This window comes from Dichomitus squalens (assembly GCF_000275845.1).
Source record: "Dichomitus squalens LYAD-421 SS1 unplaced genomic scaffold DICSQscaffold_9, whole genome shotgun sequence".
NCBI classification, from domain to species: Eukaryota; Fungi; Basidiomycota; class Agaricomycetes; order Polyporales; family Polyporaceae; genus Dichomitus; species Dichomitus squalens.
The window spans coordinates 842,567-861,429 of record NW_006766891.1 but is presented as its reverse complement, the minus strand read 5'-3'; the positions used below and the strand labels follow the sequence as shown (position 1 = coordinate 861,429).

Below are 18,863 nucleotides of genomic sequence, written 5' to 3'. Positions count from 1 at the left end.
AGGCGCAATCGCGAGGGACGTGTACTTAGTGGCAGCGCCTCCTGCATCTCCAGATCTCGCTAGACATTGTGTTGCCATGTCCCATGTCGAGCATAAGAGAACGAGGCTAATGGTCTGCAAATCGCACTGCAAACGTTTTGACCGTTGAGGGTAATCAATTGCGGTCCTTACTTTGTGGAGCATCACCTTCTATTTGTTCAGAGAACATCAGTGACCGTGCCATTCCTCACCAAGCGCATCTCCCTGCAATATGGACTGTCAACAACCATGAACGTGCGAGACGCGTGTATCGCAGACTCGTCTGTGATGCCAGCGAGGGCCGTGGGCTCCAGACCTGTGACCGTCATGTGGCCTGTTTGGGCAGGTCGCTTAGCGTAGACGCCTGAGAGAAAAAATCAGCGCGTTCACGGACTTATGCAAGGCGCTGTAATCTTACGCTTAGTTGAACTTTTTGGCGCGCGTTGACTGCGGCGATAACTTTGGCACAAGCGTCGTTCGGCACCTCCACGCTCTGCAAATTCATCGCCTGCACCTGCACGCCTAACGACTCACGAAAGGAGATGCCCTACATCGATGGATTTCCCGTGCAGGAGCACAATTTTGCGGTTTTCGCGCGCGACGCGAAGGACTCGCTCACGCCCAACTCAACTCAGCGGACGACGCTGATCGTAGCTGGGGTGTATATCGTCGTGATCTTCATCTTATGGTCCGTTTTGCTCGTGCCCATGCTTCGCGCGGTATATGGCTGAACTGACCCGGTACAAATTGGGACCGCAGGCACATGCCGTATCTGTCAGTCATAAGTGAGTGCGCTCCACTTTATCACGAAAGCTTCGCGGTGTCCTGATGATCTCGGTGGCTTGTAGTCTATCCGTTCAAGTGAGTTTTGGCTTCTGGCTTTTGGCATGTCCGTGAGGGAAGGGTCGTGGTTTGAGCGCGGGAGACTGACGGCGTACGTACAGGCTGTTGACTGTGGGATTCCATGAGGTGTGTGATCGCGGTTTTGTAGTGCAGGGTACGGATGGGACTGACTATGAACGTTGCTGTATGGGTGCAGATGAGCCATGCATTGGCAGGCAGTGAGTAGTACGCTCGATACCGAACGGTGGCGGTGGCGAATCTGACGAGAGCACAGTTCTCACATGCGCGCACATACATTCCATCGAACTTGACCGTGAGTTCTGAGCAGCTTGCTCCAGAGTATCCCTTCGGTAGGAGGTGCTGAAGGCGAAGATCGTATACAGCGGATGAAGGCGGGGCGACCCGGATGTCGGGAGGAATACCGTGGATCACCCTCCCTGCGGGGTACCTCGGGTCGTCGTTCATCGGCGCCGCGCTCATAGCGTGTGGGTTCGACACGAACGCGAGCAAGGTTGCGTCGCTCGCCATGGCCGCGTTCTTCCTCTGTACACTGTGGTGGGCGAGGAAAAGCTGGCTGTACGTACCGACACTTCTCTTAGCTCGAGCAAGAGGATGTTCATGGGAGTCGACTATACAGACCGTGGCTGCTGATCCTCGGCATGTCTGGTCTAATCGTGTTGTTCTGGTTCGTCGCTGGGGGTGTTGCTTTGAGATACTTTGTAAGTGACCTCACCGCTCCTCTCTTGCTCATCTGCTGCGCAGTGGCGTGCTGAACGAACGTTCTGCAGGTGCTCTTCGTCGGCGTCATGTCCGACATGTACGTCCTCTGGGACGTCGTTGGTATGTCTCTCTACCCCCTTACAAAATCTCTTCTCATTTGCTTCCGCCATCGCTAGACGACACCATTGCACGAAAGGTGAACGGCTCCGACGCCTCGTCGTTCGCGCAAATTTGCGGATGCTGTCCTTCACAAGGTGAGTTCGGCCTCGTCCTTGACACGTCACGTATACATACATGCTGACCACTGCGTGCAGTGTGGGGCGTCATCTGGCTCATCCAGGCCTTTGCGTTTTTTGCAGCGGGAATCATCATTGGCCTCGTAGCATTCAAGGTGTGCCTTTTCACGTATACACTCGAGTAGGCCCATATCGACGCGTCGTGACGCACTTTGCAGGAATCCGCCTCCCAACAGGCAGAAGATTCGAAGCATTTCCTACCCGTACCCGGCTCTAGCGGCGCGATGCAGCTCTTCCCTACGACCTTCTCCTCGACGGTGTTGTGTGCAGCAGTCACGACGATGGTTTTGCTCCGTCGATGGTAGCTCTCCCGGAGATGAGTAAATACGAGATCTAGCGACTGGACGCTGCTTTGTATACCGATACTCACGACTCGCTTCTTGACATGTACCGTTGTGCTCTTTGTAATATACTTGGGTGTGCTTTGTCCACATCTCGTCCATGCGAACCTGTGGCTACCAGCCTCACTCAACGGGGCATGTTCCCCCCATGTAGTTCTCCTGCCAGCCAACAAGCCAGCGGAGACAGTGTAGTGCGACATGCTGTACATAGTGTCAATGTAAGAGCCTTGACAATGTAAGGTCGCAGTAGTTGTATCCCACGATTGGCAAAAGCCACCACCTAGTCTACCACCAGTACCACGCCAGAGCCAAAAAAAGATGTCTGCTTCTCCTTAAGGCGCTACCAGGGCTCGAACCTGGGTTTTGGGAAATTTCTTCAGAATCCCAAGTGATAACCACTACACTATAGCGCCATATTGATTTTGCCTCATGGAAGCATACATATACATTGAGATGTCACTCACCTGGCCTACTGTCTGTATGTCTCTCTAAATGTCTAGAAGTCTACTGGATGTCTCTCTAAGCAGTCCAAACGATACAATATCCTGAATACTGTTTACAAGTGGATAAGACGAGACGAAGGAACGTACAAACCGACAAACACTCGTGGGAGCCCCGGCTCCCTGTTCCTCGAGTAGTCTGTCGGTCCGGATACATCTATACGCACGTTCTTTCGGCTACACATATGGCGTCGCGAAGGGGAAAAGCGGTACAGAGAGGGCTAACGAAGATAGTGGGCATGGATGGTCTGCCGGATCAAACACGAGCGCAAAGTGAGCAAACGTACGGCGAAGGCCAGAGGGACTGAGAACTTACGCACCTAGGCCGTGGTCGTACGGAACGAGTCGTGCAATGGAGCGCGCACCCCTCATCTCGTCTAAGCGGAGCGCTTGGACGGGACAGGAGCGGGGGCACGACGCTCGTAAATCTTCGAGGGAGTCGGAGCCTCACGACGCCAGACCCTAACGAAAGCGTCAGTCACATATGTTGGACAACCGTGAATCGCGGACGAGAGGCGCAACGGGGGTGTATGGTGCATAGCAAGACGGGAACTCACTTCGACGGCTTCGGCTTGTGGTCGTCACTGTCGTCGTCGCGCTTCTTCTTGGCCTCAGCGATGGCGCGCTTGATGTCGTACTGCTTTAACGCCCTCTTCGCGACCACGACGTTGTCGTTCGGAAGCGGGTTGGCCGCGACAAAGACGAGGAGCGCCATGAGGGCGGCGAAGAGGATGAAGAGGCGGGGGTGCATGGTCAAAACCGAAGAGGACAGAGATAGACGAAGGAGAAGCGCGAAACCCGACGATGACAGGGACCACAAAGGAACGTGCAGGGCAAAGGAATCGGGTAGCGTGTACCGAGCGTGGTATGCCGGAGGGCGGCGGATGCAGGTCGGAGGGTCTTAAGTATCTGTGCACAGGTCAGGGTTTATCGTATCTCGATCCCTTCGTCCAGACTCGGCACACCGCCAAACTAGCGTTGGAAGCGCACGATGACGTGGGATCGAAGGAGAAGGACTGGTAACGGGCGATAAACGGAGGATGGTTGTGCTGCGCTACCGGAGCGGTTTGACGGGAGTAAGGGATTTCGCGTGGCCGGACGATGTGGAAAACCAGCCGCCAAATCGGCCACTGTAATTTTTGTGATGGGGGTGCCAGCCTCCTCGCCACTCGCCTATTCAAGTGCCCGCCCGCCCAGCCTCAACTTGAGGGGCAAGGCTGACACGAAATATGACGGAGGATGGTGGCCGCTGGCCTCTTGACACACCGTAATAGCGTGAGACACCCGACGCTCGCGCGCACTGCGAACGTTGTGTTCGCCGATGCGCTCATTCGGTCAACCCTTATCCGCCTCGCGAGGCGGCATAGCCTCACACTTGCGCGCCCTGAGAGGTTGTGTTCCAATTGTCGGGGTTTTTGATATGTTGTGCGATTACACGCGCCGCTGATGCTCGTCAGCACGTACTCACTTAAAATGCGGGCCGTCTGAGCCAAGTGGACATATGGCGGGAGCGCACTACTCTCACTTTTCAGGGTGCCTTCTTTCTTAAGATCTGTAGCATGCGGTCCCTATCCGCACGGTCGTCTGGGACGCGCTCTGCATCGGGTTACGACTTCGAAGGCGTTCTGTGCCAGCTTATCGCCCTTAGGGAACAGTGATGAGCGCTTGAGCGACCAAGTGCATCAAACTGGCGCACGTACAGCACATTGGCATTCTCGTTTGCGTCATGGATGGCCTGCGGTCTGCCTCATGTTACACTAGGTGGCAGCTTCCTCGCCGTGCTTGACGCAGCTTCGCTCCTGAGGTCGTAGATCCTGCTTAATGTCAGATGAAAGACCTCTGGCGCCATCTGCCTGATTCGATATGACTTCCCCGATATAGCGGCGTAAGCGTAAGTCTCACAAGGTTTAGTACAAACGCTGAGTGATAGATGGAGACGCGGTTGCGGAAAGGCAGACGCATACAGCAGGCAAGCATGGATTGGGTGTAAGTAAGAGGGGTGCGGGCGCCTTCCCGAGAGTTCGCTGTGACGGCGTCAGTGGGGTGAGCAAGCCGTGGCAAATAAGCCTGTCCGTCTTCCTGTTCGACGTACTCACGAACCACCACCATGTCTCGGCCCCAAGATGACAGGAATCAGGAAGCGACAGTGTACTTGGTACGTCCAGACATCCTTGACCCCGAGGACGTGTATGCTGAAGGTTCCCCATGCAGGGAAACCTGGACGAGCGGTGTACGGATGCGCTCATATGGGAGTTGATGTTGCAGGCCGGACCAGTCGGTGCGTACAACCTCTTTCCGGTTGCGTGGTCGTCTTCTAACGTGATTAGTTGAATGGAACAGTGAATGTACATTTGCCAAAGGACCGCATATCTATGGCGCACCAGGGTTATGGTTTTTGTGAGTTCTTGACCGAGGAGGATGCAGAATATGCCTGCAAGATTATGAATCAGATCAAACTATGGGGAAAGCCCATCAGGGTGAACAAGGTCCGCAAGCTCTCCGCTCCTCGGACGATCGGCAGCTAACATCCTTTCTTGTTCTCTGCGTTCTTTCACCGCTTTTGAACCCTGTCTTGTATGACCCATATGACCCTTTACTCTGTCTGCCCCTTTGCTCGGTGTATCTAGGCATCCTCTGACAAGAAGCAACTGGATGTTGGAGCAAACCTTTTCATCGGCAACCTCGACGAAAATGTGGACGAACGTTTGCTTTACGACACCTTCAGCGCGTTCGGCATGATGGCCACCACAGCGAAGGTACGTCGTATGTCCGCTCAATATGTCGTCTCCTCAACGTCCCCCTTCTTCCCAATTCCTTCCCTCCCATTCTTTATCCTATATGCATGGCGCGGTTATCCCGACTGCACCCACTCCACCGTACCATTGCAAATATGACTGCGGCACGCCCAGATCGCGCGCGACCCACAAACCGGGAAATCGAAGGGATACGGCTTCGTCTCCTACACGGATTTCGAGTCTTCCGATGCGGCCATCGAGTCGATGAACGGCCAGTTCCTCATGAACAAGGCGATAACAGTCCAGTACGCGTTCAAAAAGGATGGGAAGGGCGAGCGTCATGGAACCCCCGCCGAGCGTCTCCTTGCAGCGCAGGCCCGCAAGAATAATGCGCTTCCGGTAGCGGCGCGCCCGCCTCCAGCACCGATGGGCGCTTTTGGTGCTCGTCCCCCAATGCCTGGGTATCCGCAGGGTCCTTACCAAGGGCAATTTGCTGGGGCACTGGCCGCCGCGCCTCCACCACCGCCCGCTGGCTTCACTCCGCAGCAGACAATTGTGCCGCAAGGCATGCCGCAGGGAATGCCTATGCCTCCACCTCCAATGCAAGGCATGCCGCCCCCGCAGGGTATGCCTATGGGCGTCCCGCCTCCGCCGCCTCCCGGTGTCCCGGTCTACAACCCTCAGGCCGGATTCGCCCCTCCTCCCCCGCCACCTGGCTACGTTCCGCAGGGCATGCCCGGCATGATGCCCCCACCGATGATGGGGCCCCCGGGCGGTATGCCTCCACCGCAGTACATGCCGCCTCCTCAGCAGATGTGAAAAGCCCCACAAGGGCGGCTCGCTGTCTGCTCAGACTAGTACCCTGGTTTCTGACTGTCTCAATCCGGGACGTACTGAGATCCCTCCACGGCAGGCGGTGTGTTGCGGCCGTAGTACGTCCCCAGATGACGTAGTGTTGTCAGCTATCGTGTTGTGTAATGATAATCGCCCTCTAGGCCTCTCTCTTTTTACGCGGGCGTTACAGCCCGACGCTGCAGCGGTAGGTTACGGCTGCAGTTATGGCGGGCGTACTGCGGAGTCTAACCTCCTACCTGCGCTCTCTCAGGACGCGAAGAAGCGCGATACAGTTCAGGAGCACGCTGTCCGATAGGCTCAGCGCTGTGATTAGGTTCGGTTCCCAAGTGTGCTTACGGACTGCCTTCGACACATCCGTGTCCCGGGGCCTCATTCGTCGTACATATCTCGAACTTCGCGGCGAGCCACTATGCATTCCCGCAGTCTGCGGCCAATTGGCCCACGGAGAGTCCTCGGTGCCCCTCTTCTACCGCTCGTTCCTGGCACGACATGATTGTGTTCTGTGCCTCTCGCCGCAGTCGCGACGGTGTACGCGTGCTCGTGCTGGCATATGCCGGCTGACCTGGCCAGCCCTTCTGTGCGTTGATAGAGAGGCGTCCACGTGCGTACTACGTGCCTTGCTGCGTGCGCACTGGTTGTCTATATGTGAGAGTTCATGATAATACAGGTTTTGCCGTAAGTGTTGTGCAGTAAGCTGCGGGTGCAGATCAGTGCCAGGCGATAGAAGTCCCGGGGTATGCTTGGCAAGCGTATCTAGGTAGGCCTTTGCTGAAACCTGAAGGTTTGGTGCTCCAGGTTACTCCAAAAGGTCAAATCTTGAACTGAAGACCGGGACAGAACCGTGGCCAACGGGGCCACAAAAGTGAGTGGGCGTGCTCCCGGATCGCCGAAGAGTGGGAACAGCCTGCTGCGGCCTGCGCGATCGGGGCCGCCGCGATGTTCTCAGCTGCCCAGGATGGCTAAGGTTCTTGCTGTTATTGCACTGTCACCTTACCGCCGCCTCACTCAGGGTGAGTTAGCCCCATAACTGTCGCGTCCGATGCAGCACCAGTATGTGCCTCTTCCGGGTACAACCTCACGGTCAAGATCTCGAGAGGGGATGGACTGCACTATCATCTTGGAGGTCAAGGATGGAGCTATGAGGGAGGCAAGTGGTCTAATCCCGCCAATTCCTATTGGGTAGAGATATCATGGACGTCTTCAAGATGTACTATACTTGATGCTTGGTCGGTATGTGAAGTGTCTGTACTTGACTACAGGGCTGGCCCGGGATTGTTCGTATGTAACAATAGAGAACCATGGAGGAGCCTCGCAGAATCCACCCGTGACATGAGTGCTTCATGCAGTCTTATCAGTTTGGTAATGAATGTTGTCATGTCGTGGGCAATGATTGATGATATTATTAGCCATAAGCGTTTGGATCAGGATGCGATCCGTGAAGTCGATTCAGTCGGACCACCGAGAAAGCCGAGTGGAGTTTGTGACGCCCTCGTGGCGGAGAGGCCCGGGCAAGTAAGTCGCGACCTCAGACGTGTTGCATAAGTGATGGCAACCAGGTGAGGTGTTACCCCTCTGCTGTCAAGAAAGGCAGGGCCTAGCGATGATCATGCAGCCAAAGGCAGGGCGGCGCTAGGGAGCCCCCGGCGTGATATCATGGGGGACTATCGAGTCCATCTGAGACGGCGCAGCCTAGGCTCCTGACTACTTTGTCCTCCGATGGCAAACACACATGTTTGGATCGTCGCGCCCGATTTCGTACTGGGGCGGCGTGAAGGCTCCATAGTTGGTCAGTATGCTGATGCCATTGCAACAGGTCCTGTAAGCAACGCACTTCATCCTCTAAACTTGTCACCCTTCGCTTCAATGCCCATTACGTGCAAACGCGGAAAAGACTGGATAGCCTCCATTCCATCGCGAGGACTGTTGAAGGGATATCCGCGATCTGGTGCACAGAGCCGCACAGCTTTCCAGGCATACCATTCGCAGGACACGAATACTCAATCCATCAGTGCAACACACAAGCCCAACGTCCCCCTGCTGCCCTGCATCTCCGCGCTTCACGCCTCCACCTCCAGCACGTCGTTCCGCCACCTCACCCCCGCCCTCTGCGCCACCTCGGTGGCGGTGGCCCTCACCGCCCGCACCTCTTCGAGCGACGCGCCGCTGCGGCGCGCGTTCGCGAGGTGCCAGCCGACCTGGCGGGGCGCGTCGACGGCGATGAGCGCGGCGGCCATGACGTAGACGAGCTCGACGACGGAGAGGACGTCCGTCCCGCCGTAGGTCATGCCGTACCCGACCGTCGTGCAGAACCAGCCTGCCGCGTTGCGCAGCGGTCAGTAGAGCGAGAGGCGCGGGGGCCCAGAGACAGAGACAGACCTAGGTCGGGGTACGCAGCGTCGAGGAGGCTCTGGACCGACGGTGCCGTGTCGCGGTACACGGCGCTGAAGAGCGCCTCGCCGTGCTTGTCCCACTCTGCTGGGGGCCTCCGCGTGTCTCTGACGGCAGACGTCGACGCTGGTATGAGCATCTGCGTGTGGCTGGAACGAAGATGTGCGCTCACCGGAGGGGCTTGGCCGCTCGCAAGTGCTCCGGCATGACGTGGTGTAGCGCGACGAGCGTGTTGATCGCCTGCATTGTCGTTATCACGACGTCCCAGTCAGTACTCTGCGCGTTCATCCTTCACTAGAGTCCGGGAAGAAGGCAGCAAGACGTACACCTTCCTGGCGCAGCCATGCTCAGCCGTATCAGATTGCTAGTGACTGCCGTGTGGACCATGCCCGGACCTGAGTCCTCGCTAAACACCAATGCTGGGAGTGCCCGTCGCTAGACATGAATCATGTAGGGCTAGCCGACGAGCCCGCTTTGGAGAGCCCTCGAGTGAGGCTGACGCTCCTTCCTCCGCACAAGGTCCTCCTTCGCAACCCGCACTCTCGTAGCAGGTGCGTAGGACCAAGACGGCACCTCCTACCATGCGGAACTTGGTCGGGCTCGCCGGCGAGGTACAGCACTCGCCATCACCGACCTCCTAGAGCGTCCTAAGTGCAAGCACGTTCGAGCACCCCTGATCTATTTCTGTTGACGCGCTACAAGCTCCTCCCTCCCCGCGCGCCCCAGGATGGCACAGGAATTTGACGGAGCCCGCGCCGCGCTCTGCTCGCCGTGACGAGCAAGCAGCTGCCTGTAGATAGGTAGCTCCAGTCTTCGGGTCGAGCAACGCTCTGAGCCCTCGAAGGCAACGTGCAAGTGATGCACGGCCCGGGCATGGAGCTGGATGTTCACTAATCTTGGCGCGCTCGCCCTCCATGCGTACGCAATGGCATGACAGCACCTACGTCGACAGACATGAGAACGGGTGGACGCGCACCGAGGCGCGCGAGCGCGGCCCCAAGTGTCTCGCACAGGGGAGGAGGTGTGGGTACGGATGCAGATGCAGATGCAGGAAGGCAGCAAAAAGACTGCAGAAAGACTGGGAATATGACGGCACTCACCCGCGGCATGCCGCTAAGAAGCCCGGACTGGAGGACGGCCTCGTGGACCTTGCGGGCGAGGACGAGCTGCTCCTCGGCGCTCGCGCGCCGCGTCCCCAGCGGGGCCTGCTGCGTGCTGGGACGCGACGAGGTCCTCGAGGGCGTAGCTGAAGACGGCCGGGACTGCGTCGGGGACGTTGGACGCGCTGGACGCGACGGCGGCGACTACCGTCGAGAGGTGGGAGGGCGCGTTGGGGGTGTGTGGAGGGGAGAGTGCCTTAAGGGATGAGAGGAAGTCGGGGGTCGCGAGGTCGGCCATCGCACAAGCTGTAGACTCGGAGGTTGCGCAGGAGGCCAGGAGTTATGTTCTGCGACGGCGAGGGCCATCAGGCATGTATGAGTACTGGTGACAGAGGCTTTGGTGTTAGCCTCACCAGACGGTGAGGTCATCTCTTGTCGAAGGTATCATTTCGCAAGCACAGCGCGGAGATAGTCTGTGAGTTTTGGCGACATGAAACTAAGAAGCCGGGGGACGGGATAACGCCGCGGTAAGTATTGCACAGCACCGAAATCGGGTTCAGGGTGGATCAGAAAGGACCAGAAGAGGTACCCCATCAAATCCAACGTAGGCGGATGTGTGTAGATGGAGATGCATGTCGAGCCTGAGTACCAGATACCATGAGCAAAGAGCTGGTTTCAAAGTGGATCAGAATGTCTAATCTACATGGATGAGGCGGTCCGTCACAACAAACGGGATGAGCACGTGGTGACCGGGGCAGGACCATGTTAGATTGCGCTTGGTTCACTGGGTCTGGTAAGTAAGTAGCTGTTCTAGTTCAGCCTTATCCGCCCCTTCTCAGGGCACATCGCAACCTTGCCACTCAGACATTTTTAGATGCCGTGCTTGCGTCTGCACATATCTTCAGTCTTTCAACATTTCCCTTTCGCCGCTTCACTCGCTAGTGCAATGTGCGGTACACTCGTAAGGTCTTCCAGATGTCCATCCTGTACTCCCATGTCCTGTCTAGACAGATCGCTTCATCCTATGTATTCATATGATGCTTGTGCAATGTCTCTCCCGGCCCCGATGTTTCCGGTCAGTTGCCTGTGGGGTTGGCAGATATCCCGGATATATTTGCGTCCAGCCCGAGCGCTTCGTACCCGTCTGAATTGAAGGCGTTGTTCTGCATGAGCTGTCCGTAATGACAACTGTGCAAGCCAGGATTGGCCCCTATGCAAACTAGATATCCCCGCCAACCTAGCTATAGGATGGTGCAGGCGCCCCTTGGATCCGCCTAGACTACATCATTTTGTCGCGTCGAAACCGGTGAAGCTCCACTGAAAGTCGCTCGTCGAATTACGCGTGCGTCTGAGAAAAGTGAGTGCTCGTCGTGCGTGCTCACGGTTCTCGGACCCGTTCGCGGTCAGCATAAGCGATCGCCCCAAGGAGCGTGTCATGGGGATGGACGCGAAGTGTGGTAAGTACTAGTCCTCAGCTGGGCGGGCGGCGTTCTTTCGCCCCTCTTCCCGTTTTGGGCCACAACCAGAACGTCGAGCGGCCCAGGCGCACTGCTGAATAAATATCGTCCCCACCCCCGTTGCCCTCTCTTACTGTTATTCGCACGTCCCCTCCTCTGGACTGTCCGCCCTACATACTCGACTCCCACCAAGTGCTACTCCCCGCACCCCTCCTGCTAGACAAACTTACGATGGGTGAGTGTCCTACGCTCACCATGACGATGACCGGTCGAGTACGAGCAAAGAGCGTAGCTGACGGTCAGACGACGAACCAGCACCCAGGAAACGCGCAGCCGAAGACGACGGCGCGGGCCCCACCACCCGGAGCGCAAAGGCGCCAAAGACAGACAAGACAGACACCTCGCCCAAAGCTGCCCGCGGCGGGCGCGGCGGCAAGAAGGGTCTCAAGGTCTGTACGCTTCTCCGGCTTCGTCCACACACAAAGACGAAGCGAGGGGAGCTAACTGGGGTCTGCGCCCGCGCAGGCGAACCTGGCGGCGAGTGCGTTCAAGGCGCGCGCGCTGCCCATCCACGTCAACATCACCCACACGCCGCCCGTGCTCGCCGACCGCGACGAGGGCACGGTCACGCTCGCGGCGACCGACCCGGGCTTCATCGGGACCGCCGCGCTCGTCCCCAGCACGTTCGCGACCGGCTCCTACGGCTGGAAGGGCAGCAAGCGCTTCACCGTCGAGCTCGAGAACCCGGACGGCGGCGAGGAGAAGGAGAAGGTGCACGTCATGCTCACGTGCGTGCCCTTATTTTTGGGGCGCATTGGGGCCGGTGGGCTGACTGACTGACGGTTTGACCGGTGCCTTCTTTGACTCGATGAACTGCACGTGCGCGTGGGACGTGTAGGATCAACGCGACTGTCATCGGGAGCAAGGGCGCGAAGGAGGGCGAGGACGGCGCTGAGGCCGACGAGGCTGTCGAGGAGAACGGGGAGCATGGGGAGGGAGAGACCCAAGACGCTGCAGAGGCTGCGGAGCAAAAGGAGGCGAAGGAGACGAATGGCGAGGCGAAGGACGAGGTGGCGAAGGGCGACGACATGGAGGAGGTCAAAGACGGAGAATAGGCGGCTTCCGCTTGCTCCGTCTGTTCGTGGTGTACTTTACAGCGTTATCTTGTTGGAGGTGATCTGCGCGTACTGGCGGGCAGCACGCACAGGCGCGGTAGATGACCCCTCTCACCTGCCATTCCCTCTGCCGCCCCGTCGTGCTTCCCCACAGGAGTGTTCGGTTCCTGATCATGCGTGGTCCCACCGTTGTGCATGTGGTTTGACTTTCTGTGGTAGTAGCTACGGCCGCGAGCACATTCCACAAGTCACGGTCACGATCGATTCACGCTCGCGCGGCGCGTCTCAGCGCCAAAAACGCGTGTTCCAAACCATCCGCCACCCAACGCTTTCCAGTCTGCACATACCGCCCTATCATTCCCCTGCTCGCTCCTCCTTGGCACTCATACAAACAGCAGGCCTACAAGATGCAGCCCGAGGACGCACACATGGCCTCCCCTTCCTCCGACGAAGGGCTCGAAGACTGGCCCCCCACCGCGACCAGCAGCGCCCCGACGACCCCCTCCCGGCGCGGCGGCCTCTCCGCCGTCTCCTCCGACTACGAGCCCGACCGCGACGACCGTCTCTTCAGCACAAACGAAGACCCCGACTTCGGTGCGCCCTCGCAGGGCATCACGACGCACACCGCGTTCGACGCGTACTTCCTGCACGCCTCGAAGCCCTCACGGACGTCGGCGAACGTCTTCTCGCAGCTCGTCCCCCCGCTCACGCCCGAAGAGCACGCAGCCGCACTCGCACGAATACAGCAAGACCCCCGCGAACGCGAACGGGTGCTGTGGCGCGACGCACGCGCGCGCCGCGCGTGGTTCCGGCGCATCAGGACGGAGCTCGCGGAGGGCTTCAACGTGCTGCTCTACGGCTGCGGCTCGAAGCGCGAGCTCCTGAACGCCTTTGCGGTGGACGTCGCGCGCAGGGGCCACCACGTCGTCGTCGCGAACGCGTTCAACCCCGCGTTCGCGTTCAGGGACCTGCTGGGGGCGATCGAGCGCGTCCCCGGGGTGCTCGACCTGTCCGCCGCCGCTGAAGCGTCCCCTACGTCCGCCGGGGGCGGCGCCGACGCGCAGGTACAGCGGATCCACGCGTTCTTCTCGCGCGAGCAGGCCCCCGAGCTGTACGTCGTCGCGCACAACGTCGAGGGCGGCGCGTTCCGCGCGCCCAAGCACCGCGCCGCCCTCGCGCTCCTCGCCCTCGCTCCCCACATCCACCTCGTCGCGTCCGTCGACCACATCGCCGCGCCCGCGCGCTGGTCCCTCTCCGAACTCTTCGCGCGCAAGCCCGACCCGCCCGCCTCCTTTGACCGCCCTGTGTCCCCTACGAAGTCTAGGCGCGCGTCACAAGAGCCGTCGCAAGGCCTGGGGCCGCGGAGGGGCTTCGCGTGGCTCTGGCACGACCTCACGACGCTCGCGCCGTACGACTTCGAGCTCGCGTACGCGGACCCGGGCGCACTCGCGGGGGCGGCCGCCCTGCGCGGGACGCGTGCCCCTACTGCGTCGGCGGCGGCGCTCGCGGCTGCTGCGAAGGGGGCGGGAGGGGCCGCGGCGGCGGCGGTGGTGGTGACGGAGACGGCGGCGCGGCACGTGCTGGCGAGCGTGACGCAGAAGGCGAAGAAGCTGTTCGTGCTGCTGGGGACGCGGCAGCTGGAGGTCATGGACGGGCCCGCTCCTTCGCACAAGAACAGAGACGAAGACAAAGGAAAAGACAGGGGCGCGGCGCAGAGCGAGAGCGAGGCGGTGGACGGGGTGAGGGAGAAGGAGAAGGAGGCCGCGTACGACTACGACCGGCTGTTCGCAGCGGCGCGGGACAACTTCGTCGCGACGAACGACACCGCGCTGCGCGCGCTGCTGGGCGAGTTCCGGGACCATGGGCTGGTCGTGGCGACGACGGACGCCGCGGGTGCGGAGGCGCTGTGGATACCGATGAGGAGGGAGGGGCTGTTGAGGATCGTCGGGGAGCTGCAGGCGGAGGGGCATTAGCGGGGTCGGGTGAGGTCGAGCGGGGTGCGTGCTTGAGTGATGCTTCGTTTTGCGCTGCGTGCTGGCGGCTGCTTTGACTCCTGTATTGGTAGCTACGTGCCATATGGATGCTTGTATCATACATGAACGCGACGGGGTCGAACTTCAGCGCTTCAGCTCTCGGGCGTCGCTCCTTGGCGCGCTCGACCACTGGAAGCCGGGTGCGTCTTAGGAGGCATCCGCCTGCGAAATCCGTCTGTGGTCGCACTCAGCTCCCCCGTCGGTGAGGGCGGCGGTGCGGTGCGGTCCTTTCTGCTCCTTTTCATGGTCCACACAGTGATTGAGTGTAGGAAGTACTAGCACCTGGCGGCCATCACCGCGTGCACAGCGGCAAGCTTGAAGGTCACGGTTGTGGTTTGGACCTCTCTATCCCCCCTTTGCTCGACCCTTGATGCGCCAGACCCTCGAACAAGATAAGACCTTGCCAAGCTTCACCCTGAAAAACATAACCACAGCGCAAGGCCTGGGACGCCAGCGTCTACAAGGGTTGTCCGAGTAGCATCGGCAATGTGCGTCTACGGCACGCACGGAACGCCTCCTTGGTGAACGAACAGACAGGCTTGCAGATGGCTCCCAGCGAGATCGCAACATCTGCGCGGGCATCCGCATGCTTGTTCGCCGAGCTCGCGAGCCGATTCCTCAGCATATGCAGGCGTATGTGGGTTGGCATGTTCGGCGACGACGACGCACCGCTGTTTGAATCTGCAGAGTCGATAGCCTACCTAGGTAGGCATTTGCTGTTGGATTGGTCGACGCGTCATGAGTGCTCCGGTTGACAGGTCCATGGCCAAGTTAGGAGGGGCCGGACGCGTCCAGTGCACGCAGCGGGCGAGTGAGTACGCAAAAAAAACAGGCGATTGTATAGAGCGACAGCGGCTGATGCAAACGGTAATTGTACACAACGATGGGCGGGAAACTGAGGTCCCCTCCGGAACGTGGCGTCAGTTCACCTGCCCCGCGCACAATGGCAGCCTAGTCGCAGAACGTGATGGCCAGGTTGACCTTGAATGAAAAATGTACAGTCTCAGTATCGTTGTAGTGAGCAGAGCTCGAGAGTGACTCACGTTGTTAGTTTGACACGCCACCTGCACCCACGTGTCGTCCGGGTTGTGGAACGCAGTCGAACAGTCTGCACTCGTGCAGTCGGCACCTGCGCCGTCGCAGCCTCCGAAGTAGCTGGATGTCGAAGGGCGCCGTCGTAAGATATATGCCCCCAGAATGCGTGCACAACAATTGACGTACCCGAAGCCTGAAGTGACGCTGAACGTGTGCGGCGGAATCAAGCTGATGTCCGAGGAGGAGCCCCCACCCGGGCTGGTCGGGTTCTGCAGCGTGGTCTCGATGAGGGTGCAGCCCTCGCCGTTCAACCCGCAGCTACCTGAATGTGGCGTGACGTCAGTATGCGATCTCACCCCGAGTACGATGCCCACTGACCCGTCTGCAGGTAACTGAAGGCTCATGAGTATATAGCAACTGGAGAACGCAATATGCGGACTCACGCAATGGCGGCAACGAGGGGACCGTTAGAGACATAGTTCCCGCCCGTGGAAAGGATCCTTCCATTCTGGACGAGAGTAGGCTGGGGTGCACGTCAGTCTCCGCCACATCCCGGGTAATTCACACGTCGTGCTAGGGCCTTACAGTGCCATGTCCACAGCTTGTAGAACGTGATTGTCAGCACGACGTTCAAGCTGAATATCAGGCGAACGGATGCTCACCGGTTGTTGAAGGTCACGGTGTGCGATTCGGCGAGAGCAGAGCCCGCAAAGGCCGCCACAGCAAGCAGGGATGCAGCAATCTTGATTTGCATGATGATGAGATGGCAGAGAGCGAAGAGGGATTGGGAGAGAGGATGTCGAGGGGGCTCGATGGGGTTGGAGAGACGTCCTGCTTGGCCTATTTATCCTCCGTTTCTGTTTGAATAGGACGGAAGCGATACCTCCGCATCCAGCCTACTCGGCATTATGGCGCGTTTTACATATTGGAATGGTCACGGACGTGAATTTGCGCGTCTTTCCAATCCCGATTCTACACCTAGCTTGCGGGTGGACTTCTGCTTGACGCCCGAGCAGTGGCGGTTTGGTCGATACAATTGTCACAACCGGCCATATCCCGTGATGACTCGGAAACCTGTGAGCGTTGGAAGCGGTTTAGTGATACCACAAACGCCCACTACGTCAGTGAAGTACAAAACAGACACTCTGCATTCTGCGCTCAGCCTTGGCGGGAGTGATCCCGATATATTGCGGCGCTGAGTAGACTCGACGGCGTTCTTCCCCACAACCGCATGCGACACACGCGGACAGAGTCTTGCAGAGAGGGGCTTGCTGACCTTGTATTGGCCTTCTGTGATACGAGATGATCACAAGTGCACTTGGTATGGTCCCGACAACAGGACTTTGAAGGCATGATGATGCTACCGTGAGGGCCCCATTGTCATGGAGGACCCTCGGCAGAACACGGGAGCTCCGGGATATCGGCTCCTGTCAGCGCGCGGCATCAGCACCGGCCTCTTCTGAAATGCCGCATTGGCATCTACAAAACCCGACGCCGCCGCCTTGATGGTACATTAGAGGATCAGCCCAGTCTATTGGACAACAGTCGTGTGGGGCGGTATTCGACTCACCTTGGGCGCAAAAAGCCGGATCACCGGAAAGTGTAAGCGTTACGTGACGGGAGATGTTCTACAAGTGTATTTCTTCTGCTAGAGTTGAGGGAGACGAAACCGTCACGGATCTATATGTACTGTGAGGTCTGCGATGCAGCTCTGTCGAGAAACAGATCATGCATTCGTAGAGGAGGACTCACATTGAGATGATACCCCGCATCCATGATGCAAGGTAGTTGGCATCGGCGCATGCCACAAGCTGCCTCCCCGCGCCTGAGCCCTACATCTGATGTGGACAACAGACGACGTCAAACAAACTGATGCTCCTCAGTAGATGTACAGCACGAGGTCTAGTCCTGCGCTATCTCCGCATCACACATTCGCCCGCTGGCAATCATGGGCTTCTGTGCGGGTGACAGTGAGCTCTTTCGACAGCACAGAAGGGACACACGTATCTTTATGACAGCTATTGTTTATCGTGATATTGCGCAGAGGATGAGATCCAGAGGCTGAAGATTCGGCTCTCAAAGCTGCCCGATTGCGAGGCTTAGTCCAAGACCTCTTGCGACGCAATCGCAGCTCGAGGCGAATCCGAAGATGACGTGCGCGTAAGGTGTTGGTTGACGCGTACGCTAGCATGAGCTTGTCACTCACGTACCATCAAACCATGGCCAACAACAGCGGGCACACACGGCAACGGTTGGGCGATCGCCTCCCGAGAACGGGGTGATTCCGAAGATGGCTCTAGGAAGCTACCAACGAACTCCGCTTGCATCGCCGAGCCCTCGCGCTGGTGACCGGAAGAAGGCCTGGAATACTTGGCGCCTATGTCCGGCAATGATGGATGAAGGGAAAAAAAGACAGTTAATCCCGTCTGATTAGCGCAGGAAGCCGATGCTGAGTAGAGTCAAGGTGCTAACCTCCCTCAAGAGTCGGAGTCAAGATGCTAGACCCGGGCTCGATCGTTCTGCGTGCACGAATACCCTAAGCGGCTATTACAATCGCCAATGCCCAGAACGTCGCTTTGTCCAGGAGGACAGGAAGACGGGGGTTCGAGCGACCGGTCCGGCTCTTCAGGATCGACTTGACGACTTCGCTGGGGAGGTAATGGCTTGAATGGGTGTAACAATGTTGTGCACGGAGTAAAGGGAAAGCGCGAATTTGCGACATTCGGCGTCCTCCTTGGTTTTAGCCCGGCGGCGTTGCATGAGTTCAGCGAGCATTTCGCGATCACTATGTACCTGTAAAAGCCTCCAAGTCGCTGCCTGGAGAATAGGATACGCCGCGTCAAGCCACGAGGCGAGCAACTTAAAGCTGCTATGTAGTGATGGCACTGGCAGTGGTCACCTACCGTCATGACGTGCGCCTGACGCCCTAATAAGGCAGGTGGCAGGTTGGACGGTGGTGGCGGGTCCGACCGGATTTCCCTGTTCTACATCCATATGTCGGAATGTACGGCAGCTCTCATATCTGCGTTTCATTGCCCATCGAATATCTGCTCGCATCTGGTCCGGCCTGTTGCTGTAACAAGTGACAGCCACTGTGGAGAGATACGGGTGCAGGAAATTACGGACGTGGCTCCTGGCGGATTTGACGTACTGCTCTGTGAGTGGTTTCATAGCTTGAAAACTTGTCTGGTTGGGTCCATCGCGTTGTTGCGCAAGGCTTGATCTCGTCCTCCGCGTCCGAGGCACTACCTATCACGATTGAGCAGACCGCTAGGCATCATAGATTTCTGCTTCCCTGCTGCCTCGATCATAGACCGCGACCTACCCATGCGATGCGCTTGTATCTCAGTGTGACGAGTCCTTTCGCAGTACGTACCTCATTTCGCACAATATCAACGTTCTCATCGCTGCATGAGTCTCCCTTCTG

General features: G+C 58.4%; 7 protein-coding genes and 1 non-coding gene across 8 annotated transcripts; 4 read left to right on the top strand and 4 right to left on the bottom strand.

Annotated features, from left to right (window-relative positions):
- The first annotated feature begins 530 nt into the window (after nt 1-530).
- Nucleotides 531-2,318, top strand: DICSQDRAFT_154520 (uncharacterized protein). Its single transcript, XM_007364715.1, has 12 exons — nt 531-706; nt 778-803; nt 867-879; nt 963-987; nt 1,058-1,079; nt 1,136-1,174; nt 1,245-1,437; nt 1,499-1,580; nt 1,650-1,701; nt 1,758-1,835; nt 1,896-1,972; nt 2,036-2,318. The coding sequence occupies exons 1-12, from the start codon at nt 561-563 to the stop codon at nt 2,180-2,182; spliced, it is 900 nt and encodes a 299-aa protein (XP_007364777.1). The 5' UTR covers nt 531-560; the 3' UTR covers nt 2,183-2,318.
- A 235-nt stretch (nt 2,319-2,553) lies between these two features.
- On the bottom strand, nt 2,554-2,631 carry DICSQDRAFT_t67. Its single transcript has one exon. It is a non-coding gene; the product is annotated as a tRNA-Gln (tRNA).
- Nucleotides 2,632-3,095: 464 nt separating this feature from the next.
- On the bottom strand, nt 3,096-3,469 carry DICSQDRAFT_146369 (uncharacterized protein; the record flags this gene model as incomplete). The annotated part of the gene is made up of 2 exons (XM_007364714.1): nt 3,096-3,180; nt 3,276-3,469. The coding sequence occupies 2 exons, from the start codon at nt 3,467-3,469 to the stop codon at nt 3,096-3,098; spliced, it is 279 nt and encodes a 92-aa protein (XP_007364776.1).
- A 1,344-nt stretch (nt 3,470-4,813) lies between these two features.
- On the top strand, nt 4,814-6,453 carry DICSQDRAFT_104224 (uncharacterized protein). Its single transcript, XM_007364713.1, has 5 exons — nt 4,814-4,873; nt 4,930-4,996; nt 5,059-5,204; nt 5,346-5,474; nt 5,628-6,453. Exons 1-5 carry the CDS (start codon nt 4,826-4,828, stop codon nt 6,270-6,272), a joined length of 1,035 nt encoding a protein of 344 aa, XP_007364775.1. The 5' UTR covers nt 4,814-4,825; the 3' UTR covers nt 6,273-6,453.
- Nucleotides 6,454-8,293: 1,840 nt separating this feature from the next.
- On the bottom strand, nt 8,294-10,094 carry DICSQDRAFT_161003 (uncharacterized protein; the record flags this gene model as incomplete). The annotated part of the gene is made up of 5 exons (XM_007364712.1): nt 8,294-8,622; nt 8,685-8,803; nt 8,869-8,936; nt 9,797-9,958; nt 10,005-10,094. 5 exons carry the CDS (start codon nt 10,092-10,094, stop codon nt 8,366-8,368), a joined length of 696 nt encoding a protein of 231 aa, XP_007364774.1. The 3' UTR covers nt 8,294-8,365.
- A 1,470-nt stretch (nt 10,095-11,564) lies between these two features.
- Nucleotides 11,565-12,368, top strand: DICSQDRAFT_57734 (uncharacterized protein; the record flags this gene model as incomplete). The annotated part of the gene is made up of 4 exons (XM_007364711.1): nt 11,565-11,702; nt 11,779-12,041; nt 12,152-12,221; nt 12,273-12,368. Coding segments are annotated over 4 exons (567 nt in total), but the record flags the coding sequence as incomplete, so codon positions are not given.
- Nucleotides 12,369-12,991: 623 nt separating this feature from the next.
- DICSQDRAFT_30762 (origin recognition complex subunit 2) lies at nt 12,992-14,332 on the top strand (the record flags this gene model as incomplete). The annotated part of the gene is made up of 2 exons (XM_007364710.1): nt 12,992-14,011; nt 14,084-14,332. Coding segments are annotated over 2 exons (1,269 nt in total), but the record flags the coding sequence as incomplete, so codon positions are not given.
- A 1,020-nt stretch (nt 14,333-15,352) lies between these two features.
- On the bottom strand, nt 15,353-16,190 carry DICSQDRAFT_169088 (uncharacterized protein; the record flags this gene model as incomplete). Its single annotated transcript, XM_007364709.1, has 7 exons — nt 15,353-15,382; nt 15,445-15,556; nt 15,623-15,758; nt 15,815-15,828; nt 15,880-15,959; nt 16,022-16,037; nt 16,099-16,190. 7 exons carry the CDS (start codon nt 16,188-16,190, stop codon nt 15,353-15,355), a joined length of 480 nt encoding a protein of 159 aa, XP_007364771.1.
- Nucleotides 16,191-18,863: the final 2,673 nt, after the last annotated feature.

Bases quoted from the DNA above. Each gene is read 5' to 3' on its own strand.
- DICSQDRAFT_154520 (XM_007364715.1), top strand. From the start codon at position 561: ATGCCCTACATCGATGGATTTCCCGTGCAGGAGCACAATTTTGCGGTT. The intron at 1,175-1,244 runs GTGAGTTCTGAG...GATCGTATACAG, and splicing joins ACATTCCATCGAACTTGACC to CGGATGAAGGCGGGGCGACC. The intron at 1,702-1,757 runs GTATGTCTCTCT...CGCCATCGCTAG, and splicing joins CGTCCTCTGGGACGTCGTTG to ACGACACCATTGCACGAAAG.
- DICSQDRAFT_104224 (XM_007364713.1), top strand. From the start codon at position 4,826: ATGTCTCGGCCCCAAGATGACAGGAATCAGGAAGCGACAGTGTACTTG. The intron at 4,874-4,929 runs GTACGTCCAGAC...TTCCCCATGCAG, and splicing joins AGGAAGCGACAGTGTACTTG to GGAAACCTGGACGAGCGGTG. The intron at 4,997-5,058 runs GTGCGTACAACC...TGAATGGAACAG, and splicing joins GTTGCAGGCCGGACCAGTCG to TGAATGTACATTTGCCAAAG.